The 19,498-nt window shown below is 39.7% G+C and overlaps 1 protein-coding gene across 1 annotated transcript in view; it reads right to left on the bottom strand.

Moving 5' to 3' along the window:
- Positions 1-1,142: 1,142 nt before the first annotated feature.
- The window catches only part of LOC139699204 (ATP-binding cassette sub-family G member 1-like), a 90,076-nt gene continuing 71,720 nt past the window's right edge, over positions 1,143-19,498 (bottom strand). Inside the window, exons 8-12 of the mRNA XM_071598166.1 lie at positions 17,513-17,681; positions 17,213-17,313; positions 9,206-9,361; positions 3,494-3,637; positions 1,143-2,155 (exon numbers count right to left, since the gene is read on the bottom strand). Of these exons, the coding sequence (XP_071454267.1) occupies positions 1,955-2,155; positions 3,494-3,637; positions 9,206-9,361; positions 17,213-17,313; positions 17,513-17,681 (771 nt within the window). The 3' untranslated portion in view covers positions 1,143-1,954. The remainder of the gene's footprint in view (positions 2,156-3,493; positions 3,638-9,205; positions 9,362-17,212; positions 17,314-17,512; positions 17,682-19,498) is intronic.

Below are 19,498 nucleotides of genomic sequence, written 5' to 3'. Positions count from 1 at the left end.
GCCATTACAGACATAAATCTGATCACTCTGAACTTTCGGCTCTCTCAGAGCTTCAAGTCTCTCGTAATGCCCACCCTAATCGTGGATTTCATGCAATTAAGAACTGCGAATAAACATTCTGCTAAAGGCATGAAAGCATTGGTGGAACGGATGTGGCTGCCCCCGGTGCCGGACACACTTCGCCCGCGGTTGAAGAGTTGTTTTGCAGAATGACTTTGCTTCAAACCTATCGATAATTCTTATCATATGTAATGTTCCGTTTCTGATCCAAATTTTCTTACTGTATCTTGTGAACCCTGCCTTCATATGAATGTATGCGTATGTACATATGTATGTCTATGTATATTTATATGCATATGTATGTATATGTTCATGTATGTGTACGTATATACACACACACATATATTTATAAAAGAAAAAATATGCTGAAACATTAATCTGTAAGCTGGCATTATGTATGATGTAAACACTAGCAGTAGTATTTAAGGGAGGCGACCGACTGCTGAGGTCATTTGCGCCATTGGGGATAGACAGGAAAGGATGAAGGGCGGAGAGAAACCCGGCGTCGGCATTAACCCAGTCTTATCGAAAGGCGACTAGGGGTCACACAGTTAAACGCCCCTTTCGACGGACAGCGTACTCACTCAAAGTGCCCTCCACAAAGCACCAAGTATGGATCGAGATACCTCTGAAAAATGTTCAACACCGCCGGGATTTGAACCCGCACCCTCTGGTGGATATGCGACAGAGATAGGTTTTTCGGGTAATGTGGGAAGGGTGGAGAGAAATCCGCAAGATCCTGCCCCAAACGAAAGGCGTCGAGGGGTCCACAATTCGCCGTGCCATTCGAAGAACGGTGCACCCCATTTCAAGTGTTCATTCCATGTATGACCCCAAGGAGGGGTCGTGATACCACAGAAAAATCCTGCCACCCTCGGATTTCGAACACGGGTCCTCGGGGTGGAAAGCCAGTTACCATTACTCATCGCGCCAACCCGATCCTCCGGTGCGATTGGCTGGTCCAGGTTAGACGTGATCACCCATTCAAATTCGTAATTTGAATGAACAGGAGTGCTGTTTCAATTTTATGAAATAATTTAATTCGCAGGATTTGAATACAAGTTTTTTTATTGATGCGAAAATATATCATATTTAAGTATATTTACACATATACACAAGTATATACAAGTACCAACGTAAACTATTTAACCTTACAGCAAGTTTACATGCACGTTCCCAATGTCTGTAAATGAGGAACTTGACAGGTAAAAGGTAAAAAAAACATTTAAAATGGGAATGTTGAGACAATCTTTGAATCATACATTTACTCACTGATAAAAATAAATCGACTCAATGATGAGAGAGGAAAAATCAATCTGGAAATGGCGGGTGACTGGCTGGACCAAAAATATAATACCAGTGCTGGCTAAGTTTAGGGCGCAAGAAGAGCTATACGAGGACATTTTCCCCGAGTCCAGATTTCCACATTTTGATGATCCTTTAGAGCTGAATTGACCTTGGGGACATCGCTGTTCTAGAACGAGCGAAACGAAATCTCACGATTTTCCGACGAAGTCGTTGCCTTGAAAAGGAAAAAAAAACCGCCACAGGAAGAGACACTGCACAAGAGATGACGCAGCACCTTTAAATGCTCACCGAAGGGAATACACTTTCGCTCATGAAATACCAGCGACTCTGTCATCCACGAAATATTGTTTTGTGCACAGTATTCCGTCCGTCTTCCGTACATATGTATCGTGAGAGAGAATCACACGATATACTTTAATATCATAAAATGTACAAATCATTTATTTTGAAAAAAAATACAACGAGTGGAAAAGACCAATGGCGACACCAGTGCCAGAAAATGACCACTTTGGGGTTCAGTGGGGAAGGCGTGCCTTCAGGCTAGCTTGTGGACACTTTCGCGAGGTCAAAGGAATGGAAGAGCAGGTCATTGCTTCATGGACACCTTCCACCGAAGAATAAAATAGAGTACTGCTTTGATGACGAACACGAAGGCGACGATGGCTCCGAGATCCACCCAGTAGCTCACTTCGCCCATGTTCATGTCGTTGAGCAGTTTCTCCGGATGCCTGAAGTGACAGTATGGTTCGGTGCACGTCAGAGCGGACCTGTTGAATCCATATATGGACTGTTTCGGGAGAAATGGAACGAGGAACAAACTGCGATTTAGCGTACAATAGAGAAGGAAATCGGAGGAGAAATACTTAGTGCTCTTACTTATTTTCACGCGGACAAAATAGAAAATTTGACCCGATATTTTTCATGTCTAACGCGAGACTCCGGATAGGGGATATATTGACTTAATCCGTAAAAATGATATTTGTAAGTTTTTGAGGCCAGAAATATTTCATTTTACCATCGAGCGTCCGAACAACCTGGTTTTGCATGCATTCTCGAAGCAACACTGTCTAAAGGGAAAATGTTATTGCGTCTTTGTCTTATCACTTATCAAAATGTTCAAGGCTCTTCCTCAAAGGCTCTTTCTTAATCGCTAACCGTTTCATTAAATTCGAAGCGAAATGGGTTCAGGCACGTAATGTGGGAGAAATCTAAGATCTGTTTCAGATCAAAAGAAGTTGGAAAAATAAAGACACAAAAAGGGTTTCAGAAATGTTGTAAACGAAGAATTTTTTTAACATATTAAACTTCAGAAATTTAACTAAATTTAATGAAGCGCATAGAATCTTGACGCATCATAGATATTTATTTCTTCCTTGACCGCTTATTCTTCATTGAATACAGCATAAGGTTTTTAAGTTCAAAACATGATTGGCCAATGGTAAATGATTTTTTTATTGCGTGTATTCAGCATTCAAGGTCGTTAGTCGATTGTAGTGGAGTCAGAATGCTGCTGCTGTTATGGGTCGACCTTTTCGAGCATTATATATTATGAGCTTGTTTAAGGAATTCGGGATCGTACAGGCTCATAATAAATAAACATTTAATGAAGAATTACATTTATAAACACTTTACGTGCATATATTGCAATTTCCAATGTCTCTGCTGTGAATGGGTGTCTCGTCAAAATTTCCTATCGAGATTAAAAGTCTTTTACAACACTTCGGCAACATTAGCTGGATACTCTCGCTGTGCATACCTTAGAGTTTCATTGTTAAACACGGAGGTGTTTTCATCAATTCATATTTTCTTAAATCGTGCTCCGGATCTTATGTTTCATATTAACTCCATTTAGCTACTCATTTGTAATTTTCCAAACGGTGGAGATTCACTTGGATTGAATCCATCCATGGTCTTAGACGAACGTGCCAATGCACCGTCTACTATGGTATTTCAACAAGGATTCCGCAATTCACAAGAATCACGTGTTTTCATTGAAGTTGCCCACTCACAACCTTTCTATTGGCCAGGAGTGAAATTATCAGTGCTTTATTTGAAATCATTTGAAACACTGAAAAAGTAAATTTGCCCAGACATATGTAGTTCCAGGCCGCGAAGCGTTTCTTACCTGCATCATGCCCTCGTACATGTAACGGGCGTGACTGACGTATGAAATGGCGGACACGTAGGTGGAAACATCGCCCAGGTGAACGAAGAACCCGGAGAAGAGCAGCATGGGGATGGTGGTCAGCGGGACAAGGAACACGGCGAACTGAAAGTCAAAAAGCGGAGGGGAGGAAACGTTTTAAAAATAGTTTCAATCGCAAGACATATGTGCATTGTGCTTTGAGGAATGAAATGGACCTCAATTTGCGGGCATGCCTTGAAAAACCATCTCTCAACATACAATCGCAAGGTTCTTCCTCGTATTTTTGGAGTCCGCTCTTTCATTGAGGGCTGGGCGATACGAAGGACGACATCGCACTCGAAATATACCATAAAATTCCAATGACGTCGCATTTACCTACTACACACATCTATGCGATGTCATGTATCTATGCAATCTTATGACATTTTACGCTTATTTATTAGGAATCCCTCGAATTCGTTCGGGTACACAGATTTCTGCACGCAGGATGCTTTTGATATCAAAACATCACGATATCCGCGTTCTAAGTCAACCTCGATATCTTATTTCTGGGGTAGAGATTGGAAACAGGTGATATGCAACCGAAATCCAGATCCCATTAGTTAGCCAATCTATTTCGCAGTAGGTTATCACATTGATCGACGCAAGTATTAACATATTCAACGCCAATTTCCAACACGCGAATCCATCTTAATCTTGCCGTAATATTTACCCTCACCGCGGAAAAAAACAGTGAAATGAATCAATTTCAATTGACCTCTTGATGATAATTCCTACTGCTGATCATTTTCCCCCCCAGATGTAAACGGTAACTATGTTTTTTTTCGTTCAAGCGTCCATATTCCTCCATTTTTTACCAATTTGATTACGCAAAGTATCAGATATTGATATTTTTAATTTTTATTTCGATTTACAATTTCTTAAACGCATGTTTTCTTTCTAAAAATATTTTATGTGACATTAGGTAAGAGATATTTTATAAATCATATACAAAATCAAAATTATCTATAAAATAGATTTTTTCCACGATAAAAAAGTTATTGTTCCACGAGCCGTTAATGTGCAATCCAAGGTTGTCAGAAGGTGAGCAGCTTCGCATGGCCGTGTTGATGACCCATGGTTCAAATAATGGTGCAACGTGATTTTTGGGCGTAAAATTAATGAGAGAGATGTTCCCAACATTGATCGCAATCAAATAACGTATGCTGATTGTAGGACGTAAAACAGAACTCAAGAATACCATTCATCTGTAATAATTGCACGAATGTTGACTCTGGATCGAAATGAGAACATGTACACGTGTATTTACTTTAAAGCGCTCCTTTTTTCGTGTTTTTCACAGTCGAAAATATTTCCAACCGTATGCCATTCCTAATCTGTATGAGCATATACAGACTTGGTCTCCAACGTGAATTCTTGGTCTCCTTATCAGTAATTAATTTTCTAACGAACTATCCACACCCTAGAAAATGTGCAAAAGGTTTAGACCTTTCTTTATTACGGGTGTCATTTGTTTAAAAACACCTGACGTAGGCTTGTGTGCGCAAGCAGTATTTCTTGATTCCTCGCAAATTAAGAGAACTGATAATAAAATGGAATACAGTTCATAAGGGTCGTAATAAATAGATGAACAAATATATATATTCACTGATATTGAAAACCAATTATTAATTACGTGTATCGAGAAGAAAAAAAATTGTAAACGGGCTTATTGGAGGTAGTGAAAAATCTCTTATGTCAAATTTGTCGATGCAGTTTGGGCGTATTTTAGTTTATGTATTTTAAATATTTCTTTTACTTTTAATATTTAATATTGGAAGAAATGCATGACGTGAATAGGAACCATAAAAAACTAATTTCATTAAAAGTACAAAATAATTCCTATTAAATGAATACCTCATTGGATTTATCATTTTTAATTTCCCAATGAAATTTCAAGTTTTTCAGTATTTGATCAGTTATTGATTATTTTATAAATTACTCACTAGTTTACTTAACCGACTAGTCAAATAATCCCAGTTTGTTGTAATTATCCTTGGCTAAGCCTGATGGCTAACAAGTCTACCATATCTGAACTCGCGTGAAACTCGCGGAAATCATGGGAGACTATGAAATCATCTCGCCGAGCGCGTCAAGAGCAGTGATTAAAATGATTGAAATCACTTTCCTTAAATTATTTTGCTGCGCGGTCACGTCCACATACATCTCTGAAGGGAGTGGGGTCAATGCCCCGTGGCGTACATTTAGCCGTGACGAGGCATTCCATCAAATTTGCCGGAGTGAAATATTATTCCGGAGCAACATTCAAAACAATTATTCATTCAAAGAATTTGAAATAGAGCACCAAGGGCAGTGAAATCTTCGAGTGAGAGGGACAAAGTGCGCTCTTGCTTGACGATCAATTATGATATCAAGCGACACAGTGCAATAAAAGGATAACTCACAATGAGAACAGCGGAACATTTAACTGCGCATTTTCTTCACCATCGCATGACAAGATAATTTTTCCTTTTGAGCCTGCCAATTCCGTAATTCTCTCTGGTCTCCCTTAGCTCCGAGGCTAAATTACAATGCTTTTAAGGGGGTGGGTGACCTTCGGAGAGGGGCTTCGCGTGCCTCGATCTACGTCCAATGGAATGCTGCCTGCCGTCGAACCTGCAATTCAATCTTCCTTTTTGCCAGAGGCGAATTTAAAGATTCATCTTTCTTCATTGTTTTTTACTCCGAAGATTGGTTGGTGAAACTTTTTTCCAAATCCCCTCCTTATTGCAACTTTCCCCCTTGGTTTTTTTTATATTCTGTTCTCGATCACCGTTTTCAGATACTGTCTTGATTTTGTGATAGTGCTTCAAATATTACGCCAAAGTAATGTCTCCATTTTTAATGGTTTGCTTTGTGAATTATAATGGCCCATTAGAAGAGGAGCGGGTTGGAATGCAGTATCTAGCAACACTTGGGGAGTCAACTGGTCGCTGCGAGGACCACAAGGAGTCGAGGTTGTATCCCAAGGTAGTGGAGGGTAGCTCTGTCAGGGTTTGCATTTGTGCCGTGATCTTCCTATTGTAATGTTTTTCTTTAATATTGCATTTATTACACATCCCATTATGCATGTTATATGATAACGTTTTATTTAAAAAAAATAAAGTAAGGATATTCAGCGCTCCGGATTACACCTTAAACCTCTGTCTAGATATAACTAAACTACATCCTCTCCAGGTGAAACGTGACCGTTTTAATTATTACTGCGAAGAATAAATAGCACATAACCCACCAATAAATCGCCAAAAAGGTAGTTTTTCTTTCTCACGATCCGCACATTTGATAAAATTGAAAGATTCTCTTGAAAAGATAAACTTCAGAACTAGTGTCCCGACTCAAAACACCGCCAGTTCCCCTTTCGTATCCTTTCCGTTACCGCATTTCATTAATTTATCGTCCCATGATTATGGAATGAAGGCATCTGGCGTCTTTCTTACTAAAAAAAACTTTCTTTAGCTCCGTATGCGTCTTGTCTAATATTCTTTTGATGCAGTTTATAATAGATCGAATTGCATCAGATTGCGATTGCACGAATGCGGTGGTATTGCTTCCATTGCAGATTCATTCCCTCCTTCAGTGAACCCGATTTTCTCTCTGATCGTGCGTGAGCATAACATTTTAGAAGTTTGTGCCGAGTGTAGATTGTTTCGACGCATTGGTGGTATACTCGTATGAGTACACGAGGCTTGGTATTATCCCTGAAATATTTAAAACTTTGCTCTTTTCCTCTCCCCAGAAAGTGTCAAATTCTGCGTCCCTGTTCGACGATATCCCTTCCGACTTTCAAAGTACAACTTCATAGCTTCCTCAAGATTCTCGCAGGAATTCATTTCAAGCTTAGGATTGAACTCTCTTCAATTCTGGAAGTATAGCGTCGCTACCCGTGACAAACAAAGACAAACTTGTGAGACGAATGTATTCCGCATTTAAAACAATTTGTGGAGACGCGCATTGGCAGTCAACATAACTCGTTAGCTCATTAGTTTGATCCTAAATGAACGCTATTGATTATGACCCTTAACGTTACCAATTTTCTCTTCTGTGGCGTATTTTCGATGACTTACAAGAGACCCCCTTCCCTCTAGATTTAAATTCGAGAAATGCACTGGAATGCTTCATTTTATATCAATTTAACGCTGATTACCTCCGACTGACTAGTTTTCCAGAATTTCACCCCGCGCGTGAAATTCCTCCTTTGTTTTTTATTCTTCCCAGTCGGATAACAATGGCGAAATAATACTTGTCCGTCAGAGGTCGTGATTTTTATTTCATATCCTCTATTGTGGTATAGCCGGCATACCGTGAACCAGTCTCTGGCACCAATGCCAACTTAAGAAGCAATTTTGCGAGTGTGATCAATGTATTTGAATCAAGAGAACCGACATTTTGAACGCATTAGTGATGACGAACTGGCAAAGTTAGAATAAAATTTCACCTTTAATTTTATTATTCTTTAAAAACACACTATCATTTTCCAAGCATTTCTTTAGCTGTCGATAAAGAAAGGAAAATAGACCCGCAACAATCGTGAACGATCAATTATTATTTGCAACCCGAGGGTACAACAGACACAGAGATGACGAGGGGACGTTTCGCACACCTTTCCAGCAAGCCAAATTTAATTTCGGTGGTCCAGCAGTTCTGACTAGTTCTCACACTGTTGCAGGCTCGAAGTTGAAGACCGCCTGAGGCGGGTCACCTTCCCTCCGATGGAATAATGTGGTTTTTGAACCCGCTAAAGGCCTTGGGACGAGCGTCTCGCATCATTTTTTTTATCACACATGTACATGCACGTGGAAACATATCGTCGTGATACACGAGGAGGCGTGCGTGAGAATCCTCAAACTGCAAAGGACATCATTTTACGTCCAAAATAGCGGCGAATAATCGTCTTGTAAATTCTTCAGTTTATGCTCCAATTGTTCCCAAAGTATGCTTAACTCGCTCAAATAAGTATTTGTTCCCTACCATCCATCGATGTTGTTATTTTCAGGACTACAAATTCATTGCTGAGGAATTGCCGTATTTTTACTCGTACCCTATACAGTGTACTCTTCTAATCAATGAATAAGAGCGATTAAAAAGGTTAAATGTCCATAAAAGGTTTCGTGGCCTTCAAGTGTGCCCAAGCTACGCACTCCTTAGCACGAGCATAGACGAAACATACTGCTGCCGTAAATTTGAAATTTACCTGAATGAGTCCGATTTACTTGTCTTAAATGCTAACGGGAGTGTTGCTAAGTACTTACAGAATAGGAAGTCTCATCGTGAGCGATTAAAACTACCTACTCTAAATTCATGATAATCTTTCTTTTCCGACCCACATTCCGCTTTCACATTGACAGAATACGCATTCATTTTACTGTGATTATTTGGTAGTGTTTGTATTTTTTAAACGTTCTTCTGTGTTTCAGATCGGTTAAACTATTGCCGTACAGAAAACTCAGAATGATATGGGTATTGTTCATGCACCCTTGGCTAGTTAAGGAACCATTGTCCACTGTTTGACCAGAGAGAGCGTCAAATGCTTCCAAACCATTCTCCGGTCGAGCTGGAGAATGATTTGCAGGCATTTGGTTTGAGCATGTCCAGGTGTTTCGGCTCCGCGGGTGATGGACGTAGGTAGAGTGTGAGGCGTTGGAATGCACTCACGTCCACTTGGAAGGCGGCTCCGAAGACGAGGCCGACGCCTTGGGCCATCACCGTGTAGGAGACGCAGATAGCCCACATCATGGCGACGCGGAACCACTCGGAGGGCTGACCAGTCAGGTAGTAGGCGACCAGCAGGAACAGGGTGGGGGTGATCAGCTGCTCGGGGGGAATGTAAGGAGATTAATTAGGCACACGAAGATCGTGTGGGAATCGAGGATGAGGAGGCGTTTTAACAGGGGGGAAGGTTTCGTGATGATATCTCAGCACTTCCCTGTGATTAAGACGAGAATTCATTGTATTTTTTAGAGCGGGGAAAAACCAGTCCGGCGTTCTTTCCCTCCACAACTGCTTCGGGTCATAGGCCTAAGAGGTATTCCAACTTTTGAAAAAAATCATATCCGCCCAGATTTCAGGGATTCCGGGTATTTCAATCAATCCTCGGAAGCGATGCAGTTAATTTCACCGCACCACAATGAATATGACTTTTTTTTCGACAGTTCGATGAACATTTTGATTTTTTCGGGGAACGAAAACTTGACTTGGGGAAGGAAATTATAAAATCGAGGAAATAAAATCGTTAGAACTATCTCTCTCCTTTGTTTTGCGAACCCATCACCTGACTCGGCCCATGTGACCGAAGCCATGGCTTACCCGAAGGGCCTCTTCGTGGAACTTCACTTGGTCGAATCGAACTACAATCGGAGCTTACACAACACCTTGAGTGAGGCGGAACTCAAGCCCGCGACCTTTCATTACTAGGCGGGAGATTTTCTCATCAGTCTACTTGGCCTGCGTTCATGCCAACATTTGAAGACCTTAGTGGAAGAGTTGAATGACGAGCAAAAGTAACGCCGTGAAAAAATATTTTCCCGTCCAACTCTTGCAGACAGGAGGGGCCACTGAATATTACATGCCATCTTATGACAAAGATCACAGTTAATTAGGTGAAATGAAATTTGTATGAAATACAGAAGAAGTCTGCGAGCGCATTGCAAACCATGCCTTAATCTGTTTGGGTTTGACGACGTTACCCAGGGAAATTTTAACACGACGCTGCTTCCAACCAAATAAGTCAATTACATGTTTTTATATTCTCTCGATTTGCCGTCTATAAATGCCACAGCAGTTAGTAATCAGCCCGAAATTGCCGCTTGTGGCTTACCAGGAAGATCTCGTTGCCAACACATCACAGATCTTGGGTGAAGCTTAGGGTGCCCATGGGCGTCACTAGGTATCGAACCCGGGCCCGCTGGTCAGTAGCCCAGCGCTCTACCTGCTGAAATGCCATGCCTCCCTTATTAGCACACGACCTGAAGATAAATTTGTTCAGTCTAATTAGTAGTAAACTGTGTGTATAAAATTGGATACCAGAGGATCTGGGTTCGATTCCCGGTCAAGCCTCTCAGGGCATCTACAGCTCCACCTCCAGCTGTGTGATTTTTCCGGTGCTGGATCTTCCTGGGAAACCATAATGGGGAAAGGAACTGGCCCCCCTTAACACCCTGTTAATGTGCGAATTTCACGCACAGTCAGATTTAGTTTTGGGTGAACTCTACCATCACCTACCAAACCAATCTTCTTGAAGGTTGATTATTGTGTTTATGGTTCATTCATTTTAATGAATTCCGAGCTTCTATTGCCTCTTAAGTTGTACCTTTATTCTCTTTAGGTTATTTTCAGTATATTTTTTGTCTTTAATTACGCACATCTAAAAAAACACTAAACTTATTCTCGCCCTCTTCCCTCTTAATACGTTTCTTGACCTTTCTCTGCATTGACATTGTATTTTTTGGAACATCTACTTAGGAAATAGTCCCATTTCCACCCAATCATTCATTTTGTTCTTTCGATAAATTCATCTTTCCATGATTCTGTCATTATTTTTTCTCATCGAGTTTTAGTAAATGAAAGGAGAGGTAGGCTACCTCATGAACTACCAGAGGACATTTTCTTCCAAAATAGTGCCCAAATTCTATAATATTTTGACATATTCTTAAGGTCAAAAAATATATTCTAAGCATATGGTGGTGCAATGGGTGTGACTTCAACATTTAAATAAAAATTTATTTCTGAGGTGGTTAGCAGAATTTTTAGCATCTCAATTCTGTGCTTTCAAAAATTTTTGAGCCATGATGTTTTCAGCAACATCAGGGCACCGACTGTCAAACTGAGTGCATGGGTAGGAGGATAGTTTTGTAACAGTCATTCCTTGTTGACCTTCATACATTGTTCCCTGCTTCAATATTTAGTTCTATCACACTCCTCGGACACTTCTGTCTATCATGTGAACGAACACATAGCCTTTCTCTTCTTCAATATAGTGTTATGATCAGAAGTCCCTATGAAAGACACAATAGTGTCTTCCACAGTCAGCAGAAAGATTTTTACACTTTAAAACACTCCATTCTGTTATTATCTTCATTCTGCTTTGGTACCTCATTTCCATCATTTATAATGTTCTCTCTTCAGACACACCACAGTCCATGTCTCACAGATACTGAAAAGTTGACTTTATAAGTAGATTTTAATGAACCATTTCTTAATGGCCAAGCCACTTGGTATTTTATTCCATTAATATGTAATAACTTCACAGTACTACTTCTTACCATACATTGAGATGGTAATTTAGCCAGAGTTGTGAAGAAGTACTAGCACCATTTAAAAAATAAGCTCTTAATGTGTATGTTACTGCAATGCATGTCGAAAGCTATCAAATAAATATGTTTCCTCGGGTGGTTTAGTTTGCGTTCATTGGCGTTTCTGTTTGGTATACCAAGTGTTGTGCCATGAAATTCTCATCGCATGTTTAGAGTAATGGTTTTTCCAATGAGAGGCTCTGTGAACAAAGCACATTATCTGAATATGATTTAATGGATAAGGCATTAGTACATCAAGCTGCACTCTCCACCATTTTTTTCTTGTCTTTATTTTCACCAATCAACTACGTGATATGCAACAATTTCAGAGTGTAAAAATCATTCGCCTTGACCGGGATTCGAACCCAGATCCCTCCTGTAAATAAATATACAGAAAAAAAAATAATGCCCAGTCAAGTGCTTTGGCCAGTTAAGCTATCAAGGCATCCTCTTAACCTCTGAAATTTTGGGGCCTTTAAAAAGGAACAATATGTTGTGACGAAATCCCGTGCAACATGCAATGCCACAGGCATTGGTAGTCGTGAGCGATGCACCACAGTCCACAGCGTTAAAGCCAACTTTTAAACTCTTATGGCGTTTATACCTTGGAAAAATTCCAAAGAAATTTCTTTGGAACTATGTGATATATGAATTTTCATGAAAATGAAATTAATATTACTTTCATGTAAATGTATATAATTGTCTTAAACATACAGAAAATATCTTGTGGATATTATATTATACTCATACCTAATTCTAATAGATTTTATAATAGATTCCAATAAATTTCTAAAATTCTTCAAAGTTATATGTAAAAATATGAAGATTTATACAGCCGGAAATGAATACTATTAATATAAATATAAAAATATATATAAAAATTTATAAAAAAATTATAAAAATAAATAAATAAATATATATATATAAATAAATATTATATTTAATACATATATTTATAAATATATACATTATATAACGATTATACGGAAAAACTCACGAGCGGCACAATAGAATACAAATAGAAAGCAACATTTAAAAGGACACTCACACGGTAAATAATTGTTCGAGCTCTGAGAGGGCCGAAAGCTCGAACAATTTACCGTGTGAGTGTCCTTTTAAATGTTGCTATTCTTTTCTATTTGTGTTATATTGTGTCAGTCCATTATTTTATATATATATATATATATTCAAAATGGTACACTCTTCGGCGACGCACAAATATATAAAAACACAGATGTAGATTTTTAAACCATAGAAACACAAAGAAAGGACACTCACAATATGTTGTTTTGACGTTTTGACAGCTTGGCCATCATCTTCAGAATATGGTTTAAAAATCTACATCTGTGTTTATTTTATATATATATGCTCCCTCCCCGGACTACAACCTTGACGTGGTGGAAGGGCTTGTGCGTTCCGATGACCCCTAGAGCTGTACTGGCGGGAGTAATAAAAATTGCTCCTGGTAGGGTCACCCATGCCAGATAGGTCGAAGGTTAGGAGCCAGACGAAAGGTAGTCCACGCAGCGTCTGTTCCTCAGTGAGGCGGCTGCAATGGCGTCTGACCCCAGTGGGGCGGCCAGTAAGTGATGGTGTCACGTTAAAAACACTATTGAGGAAGGCAACGGGAAACCACCTCAATTATCATTCCCTAGAAAAATATGATGGACAATAGAGATATTTTGAGTCCTGGCAACCACGGGGCTCGGCTCAATTGGCCGTGTGTCATGCCCGGCAGCGGGGGAGGCAAGGCTTCCGCGGTCGTCATCCCACGAAACCCTTGCAAGGGAAAACCAGCAGCAGCAGGACAGAAGACGCAGGAGAAGAAGACCAAATTAGTTAAAATAGGAACGTGGAATGTTAGGACAATGATGAGGACGGGGAAATTGGAGAATGTTAAGCGGGAGATGGAAAGGGGAAATATAGATATTTTAGGTCTATGCGAGGTGAGATGGAAAGATAGCGGGGATTACTGGAGTGATAACTATAGAATAATATACAGCGTTGGGGACGAGAGCCAACGAGGGGTTGCCATAGTATTAAATGAAGAGGTAGGAAGAAGCGTAGTCAACATAGAGCAGGTAACGGATAGAATACTACTAGTGGAGATAAAAGCAGAACCGACGAACTTAGTTATTATCCAGGTATACATGCCACCGAGCAACCATAAGGAAGAAGAGGTCGATAGGATATACGATCAGTTAGAGGACATGATTGCATGTGTTCCTGCAGGGAAACATTTGATAGTGATGGGGGATTGGAATGCGACAGTAGGCGAAGGAAGAGATGGTGATGAGGTGGGGGACTACGGTTTAGGCACAAGGAAGGACCGCGAGGAGAAAGCAGTTGAGTTCTGCAGGAGACAAGGCTTAGTTATCACCAACACTTGGTTCAGACACCACAAAAGACGCAGGTATACATGGAAAATGCCAGGTGACTCGGGAAGATATCAGCTAGATTATATCCTGGTTAGACACAGGTTTAGGAACAGTGTGATAAATTCCCACAGCTTCCCGGGAGCGGATGCGGACTCAGACCACAATTTAGTTGTTATGAAATGTAGCGTACGTTTCAAAAAGATAAGGCAGGGGCGGCGAGTTAGAAAATGGAATGTAGAAGCATTAAATGGGTTGAAAAGAAAGGAATACAAACAGGCGGTAGAGAAAATCATGGAGGACGGTAAAGAGCTAAGTACTATCGAAGAAAAGTGGGAATGTATCAAAAAAGGGTTGTCTAAAGCGGCAAAAGACACTATTGGAACCGTTAACGCTAAAAGGACTCGTAAACCATGGATCACGGACGAGATGATTACAAAAATGGATGAGCGGCGAAAATGGAAGAATATAAATACAGAATTAGGCAAAATGAAGTACAAAGAATTGAACAATAAATTAAGGCGGGCAACAAATAAAGCAAAGGAAGCATGGTGGAAGACGCAGTGCGAGGATATGGAAAGTCTGCAGAGGAAGGGGGAAATCGGTGCGCTTTACAGCAAAGTTAAATCTTTATCGGGAAGTAAGAAAGGGAGATCAACGATAGCAGTTAGAGATAAGGCCGGTAAGATAATAGTTGACGCAGGAAAGATCCAAGAGAGATGGAAGGAATATGTAGAAGAACTGTATAGTAGAGAGCTTAGACCAACAAAGTTAGACATTGAAAAGGAACATGACGTAGAAGAAGATAGCTTAGGTCCAGGCATACTAGACAATGAGATAGAAAGGACATTAAGGGAGATGAAACTAAATAAGGCCGTGGGGGTAGATAACATTCCCGTGGAACTTTTAAAATGCTTAGGAAAATGTGGGAGGAAGAGGCTATATGGGCTGATCCGTAGTATTTATGAGGAGGGAATCTGGGCGGAAGACTTTGTGAGATCAGTTTTAGTTCCTATTCCGAAAAAGGTAAAGGCCACGTCATGTGAGGACTATAGGACAATTAGTTTGATATCCCACGCAGCTAAGGTTGTTCTCAGGATCATAAACAAAAGGATAGAGAGTAGGGCAAACGATTACTTAGGGGATGATCAGTTTGGGTTTAGGAAGGGGAGAGGTACGCGTGATGCCATTGCAGTAATGAGATTATTAATCGAGAGGAATATAGAACACAACCAGGAGGTATTTGCCTGTTTCGTAGATTTCGAAAAATCGTTTGATAGAGTAAATTGGGAAAAACTAATGAGTGTATTGCAGAAAATAGGAATAGACTGGAGGGAAAGGAGGCTAATCCGCAACCTGTACATGTCTCAGACTGCTCAGGTACGGGTGGGAAACGGGGAGTCAGAATGGGCAGTGTTAGGAAGGGGTGTAAGGCAGGGTTGCCCATTATCACCGTTGCTGTTCAACCTGTACGCAGAAGAAATGATCAAAGAGGCATGGGAAGAACTCGAGGTAGGAATGAAAGTGGGCGGGGAATTCGTAAAATCAGTTAGGTTTGCTGATGACCAAGCTTTAGTTTGTCAGTCAGCCAAGGGGCTGCAAGCATTGCTTAGTGAATTGGAAATTCAGTGCGACAGGTATGGGATGAGAATTAATATTAATAAAACAAAGGTTATGCGATTTTCTAGAAAGAAAAAGGCCAAGCTTAACATTAAAATAGGAGGGCAAAAGCTAGAGCAGGTAGAACACTTTACGTATCTCGGTAGTGTTTTGGACCAACACGGTCAAAGCAGTAGGGACGTAAGGAGAAGAATTGCGCTAGGCAAAGAGGCTTTCACCAGGAGGAGGGAGTTGATGACAGGGACGTTGAGTAAGGATGTTAAGAAAAGACTCGTAAAAACTTTGATATGGAGTGTAGCTATGTACGGTGCGGAAACGTGGTCATTGAAGCTGGAGGATAGACGTAGACTGGAGGCTTCTGAAATGTGGGTGTGGAGAAGAATGGAGAAGGTGAAATGGACAGAGAAGAAAACAAATGAGGAAGTACTTGGTATGGTGGGCGAAGAGAGGGGTTTGTTGGGAGCAATCCTATGGAGGCAGGAAAAGTGGATGAAGGGTGTTTTGACCGGCAGTGGGATGTTGAAGACTGTGATAGAGGGTAGAATGTTGGGCAAAAGAGGAAAGGGAAGGAACAGGATAGGGATGTTGGATGGGATGAAGGGAGGAAGAAAGTACTCAGAGATGAAGAGGGACCTGATATAGAGTAGGATGATGGATTTTGTGTTTAGTTAGGAGTAATAAAATATTTGTTGGTAGTTGTGTTCATCCAAAAACCTACCTTAATCGGTAGATTACCTAAAAAAAAAAAAAAATATATATGCTACTCGATATATATTATTCTCAATTTCACTACAGCAATGAAATTCCCAATTATTACTATCTGGTCACTATTTGCTCATAATGTATTAGTTATAGCAATGACCATGGGTGTGATCATGAAGGATCTTTTTCTGAGAGTCAGTGCTTTCATTATCTATTACTTGATTTTATAAGTAGCTCAGTGGTGGCCATGGATCTTGAAACCCTACTACAATGATTGGTGATGGTGCTACGAATTAAATGAGTTAGTAGTGTAAATTTAGAGGAATATTGATAGTAAGAGGTACATTCAAGTTCAAATTTCGCCTAATTTGTTACTGATGAACTTGGCACTTGCACCAGAAAATAGAAACTTCTTTTACTTCTCAACTTAATCTCACTGTAGACGAACACATCTTTTGACAGGTGAATATGCAAAGTGGAGAAAACAGATGTTTTCTGACAGAAAGAGGAATTTGTCATTATTGAAAGAGTTTAGAGTTATAAGAGGCTAATAGATACATATTAATTTTCTCCATGGAAACTCATCCTAATTAGGGACTATTTTTAGTATGCCAAAAGTACTTATTAATTGTGGGAGGAAAAGCTGGTAATTTAAGGACACAGTGAATACTCACTTGCATGGGAACATCAGCAATGCACTTGGCAATAAAATAGGATTTCAGAGAAAACCATCCATTTCGATATTGACGTATAACAACTGGCATTTCAACAGGGTCTGCCTCAGCGAGCATGTAAATAAACCAAAGAAAGTGATAGATAAAGAAACAGAAGTGGTGGTACAATTTTGAATTCATACAGCAAGCCTAAAATTTTGCAAAATTAATTGGAAAACCATTTTGCAAGACTAATAAGATGCACAGTGAAATATCACGGCAGAATCATGTATGATAAGAAAGCGTGTGCGTTGTACTCACATGTCTGAACAGTTGGCATCGCATTTGCAAAAAACAGGAACAGAAGAAAAAAGAAAAGACAGCCAGCATTGCTGGGAGCTTTGGCGGCATCACCACCAATATCATAAAAAATGCCACCAAGAAGAAGTCCAACAAATAGGTTACCGAATATTGTCAGCTGGGTCAGGTACTGCAATGATAAATAACCATGAGCTAGTTATTAAAGAAACAAAGTGCTTACATCAAAGGAGTCATTCTTGTCAATCAGAGGCCATCTGCTTCAATACCAGTCTGATGCTCCGGTAAAGCTATGTCGAACTATAAAATAGCTCAATAATTATTATATTAGATATGACAATAAACTATATGGGCTCATGTTATCGTGAGCATGATGGCAATACTGAGAGATTGACAGCAATTGTTGGTATTTCACCCAATCATGCAATTGTTTTCAGTTCTCTCAACAATATTGTGCTGAGTGTAGCTCTGGTTTTGTTCTCGTGCATTTTGCTATTTATTGGTATTCTACCCTTTAAGGCAGCCTTGAAGGAAGGACACAGCCTATACCTATAGTAATACATTTCCTTTTTTCCCCTATGATACCAACTCACATCTGAAGCTACAATGAGCCCGTGTTCATTTCCAACATACTTTCTTGCTCCAATCATTCCATCCAACAGCCCTGTCCTATTCTTACCCCTCTGCTGAGTTATGAAGAAATAAAACTATTTAGCATTAGGGTATCATGATTCTATTCAAACATAAAATAATATTAAATTATATGCTACCATTAAATACCTGTTAAAGAATGAACTTGAATAATAAACTAAAGTTATCAACCTCTTACTTTAAGAGGTGACAACAGAGCCCAATTTCATTAATAAATAACTGTGATAAACAGGATTTCCCAGCTATATTCTATGAACAAAGGGGATAAATTGTATATTTACTACTTCCTTCCCATGGTAAATGTTGGTGCCTATATTTTTAAGTACTTAAATATTAGCCTGAAATAGTGTTGAATGTAAGATTCAGGTTTTTGTAAGGTTTAAGCTTGAAGCCTTTGTAGGTTTTCCACCGTGTCGAGTGCCTAAATTGCAATGACCATCTCTGCTATACTCCTTAGGGAATTGGCTCTTCTCCTCTCGACTCATTGCTTTGAGGAAGGAGGCAGAATCAGCCATTAAAGCATTACTGGACCTGGTGAAAGACCTTTGAAGAATTTTCACATAACATCTGTCTACAATTTTTGGGCTTCCATATTAGAAAAAATCTTTCATTGCCCTTTGCATCAACAGTATTAGTTCTAAGGCATTAATTCTACAGAGGATGCAATCCAAATTGTTATGAATTTCACAAGAGTGTTTATTTAATAAATGCCATGGGTCTGATATTTAGAAACAATACTACTTTTATGGAGTTTAGGAACTTTACAGTTACCAACAGGAGCATATGAGGAGAGTTTAGCATATTTGGTAGATTAGACAATAGGTCAACTGGTGGAAATTTACTTAAACATTACATGGGTCATTCACAAAATATCTGCAACAAGAATCACGGCATATGCAATGAAATATTAGGCTTAGCACATGAGAATGAGCAGGTAAATATAACTCCTAGAGTAAGTAGCATCAAAAAAGGAAATCCCAATTAATTGATCTAGAATATACTTATATCCATAGTGACAATCAACTGCTTAAGTTTGAAAAACAAATTAGCCGAATTTTACCTCATGATTAGAAGTATCAAAGCCGATCTAACCGTAGGAACTTAGAGCTGGTTATCTCAAGGCATTGCAGATGGGGAGATTTTTCCTAGGAACTATAGAATTTACAGAAGGGACAGAAAAAATAGGATTGGGGGGAGGAGTGTCCATAGCTGTTAAAGATATTCGCAAAAGTAGAAGTGAGGCTTTCCCTAATAGTAGTTTGGAAGGGTTTGGTGTTCCATAAAATGCCCTCGGTCAAAAAGGGTCTACATTTGTGCATACTACAGACCCCCCTGATT

The sequence above is a fragment of the Hetaerina americana genome, unplaced genomic scaffold, assembly GCF_022747635.1.
Source record: "Hetaerina americana unplaced genomic scaffold, ioHetAmer1.1.p SCAF_10, whole genome shotgun sequence".
Taxonomy (NCBI): domain Eukaryota; kingdom Metazoa; phylum Arthropoda; class Insecta; order Odonata; family Calopterygidae; genus Hetaerina; species Hetaerina americana.
This window is presented reverse-complemented; position numbering and strand designations above follow the sequence as displayed.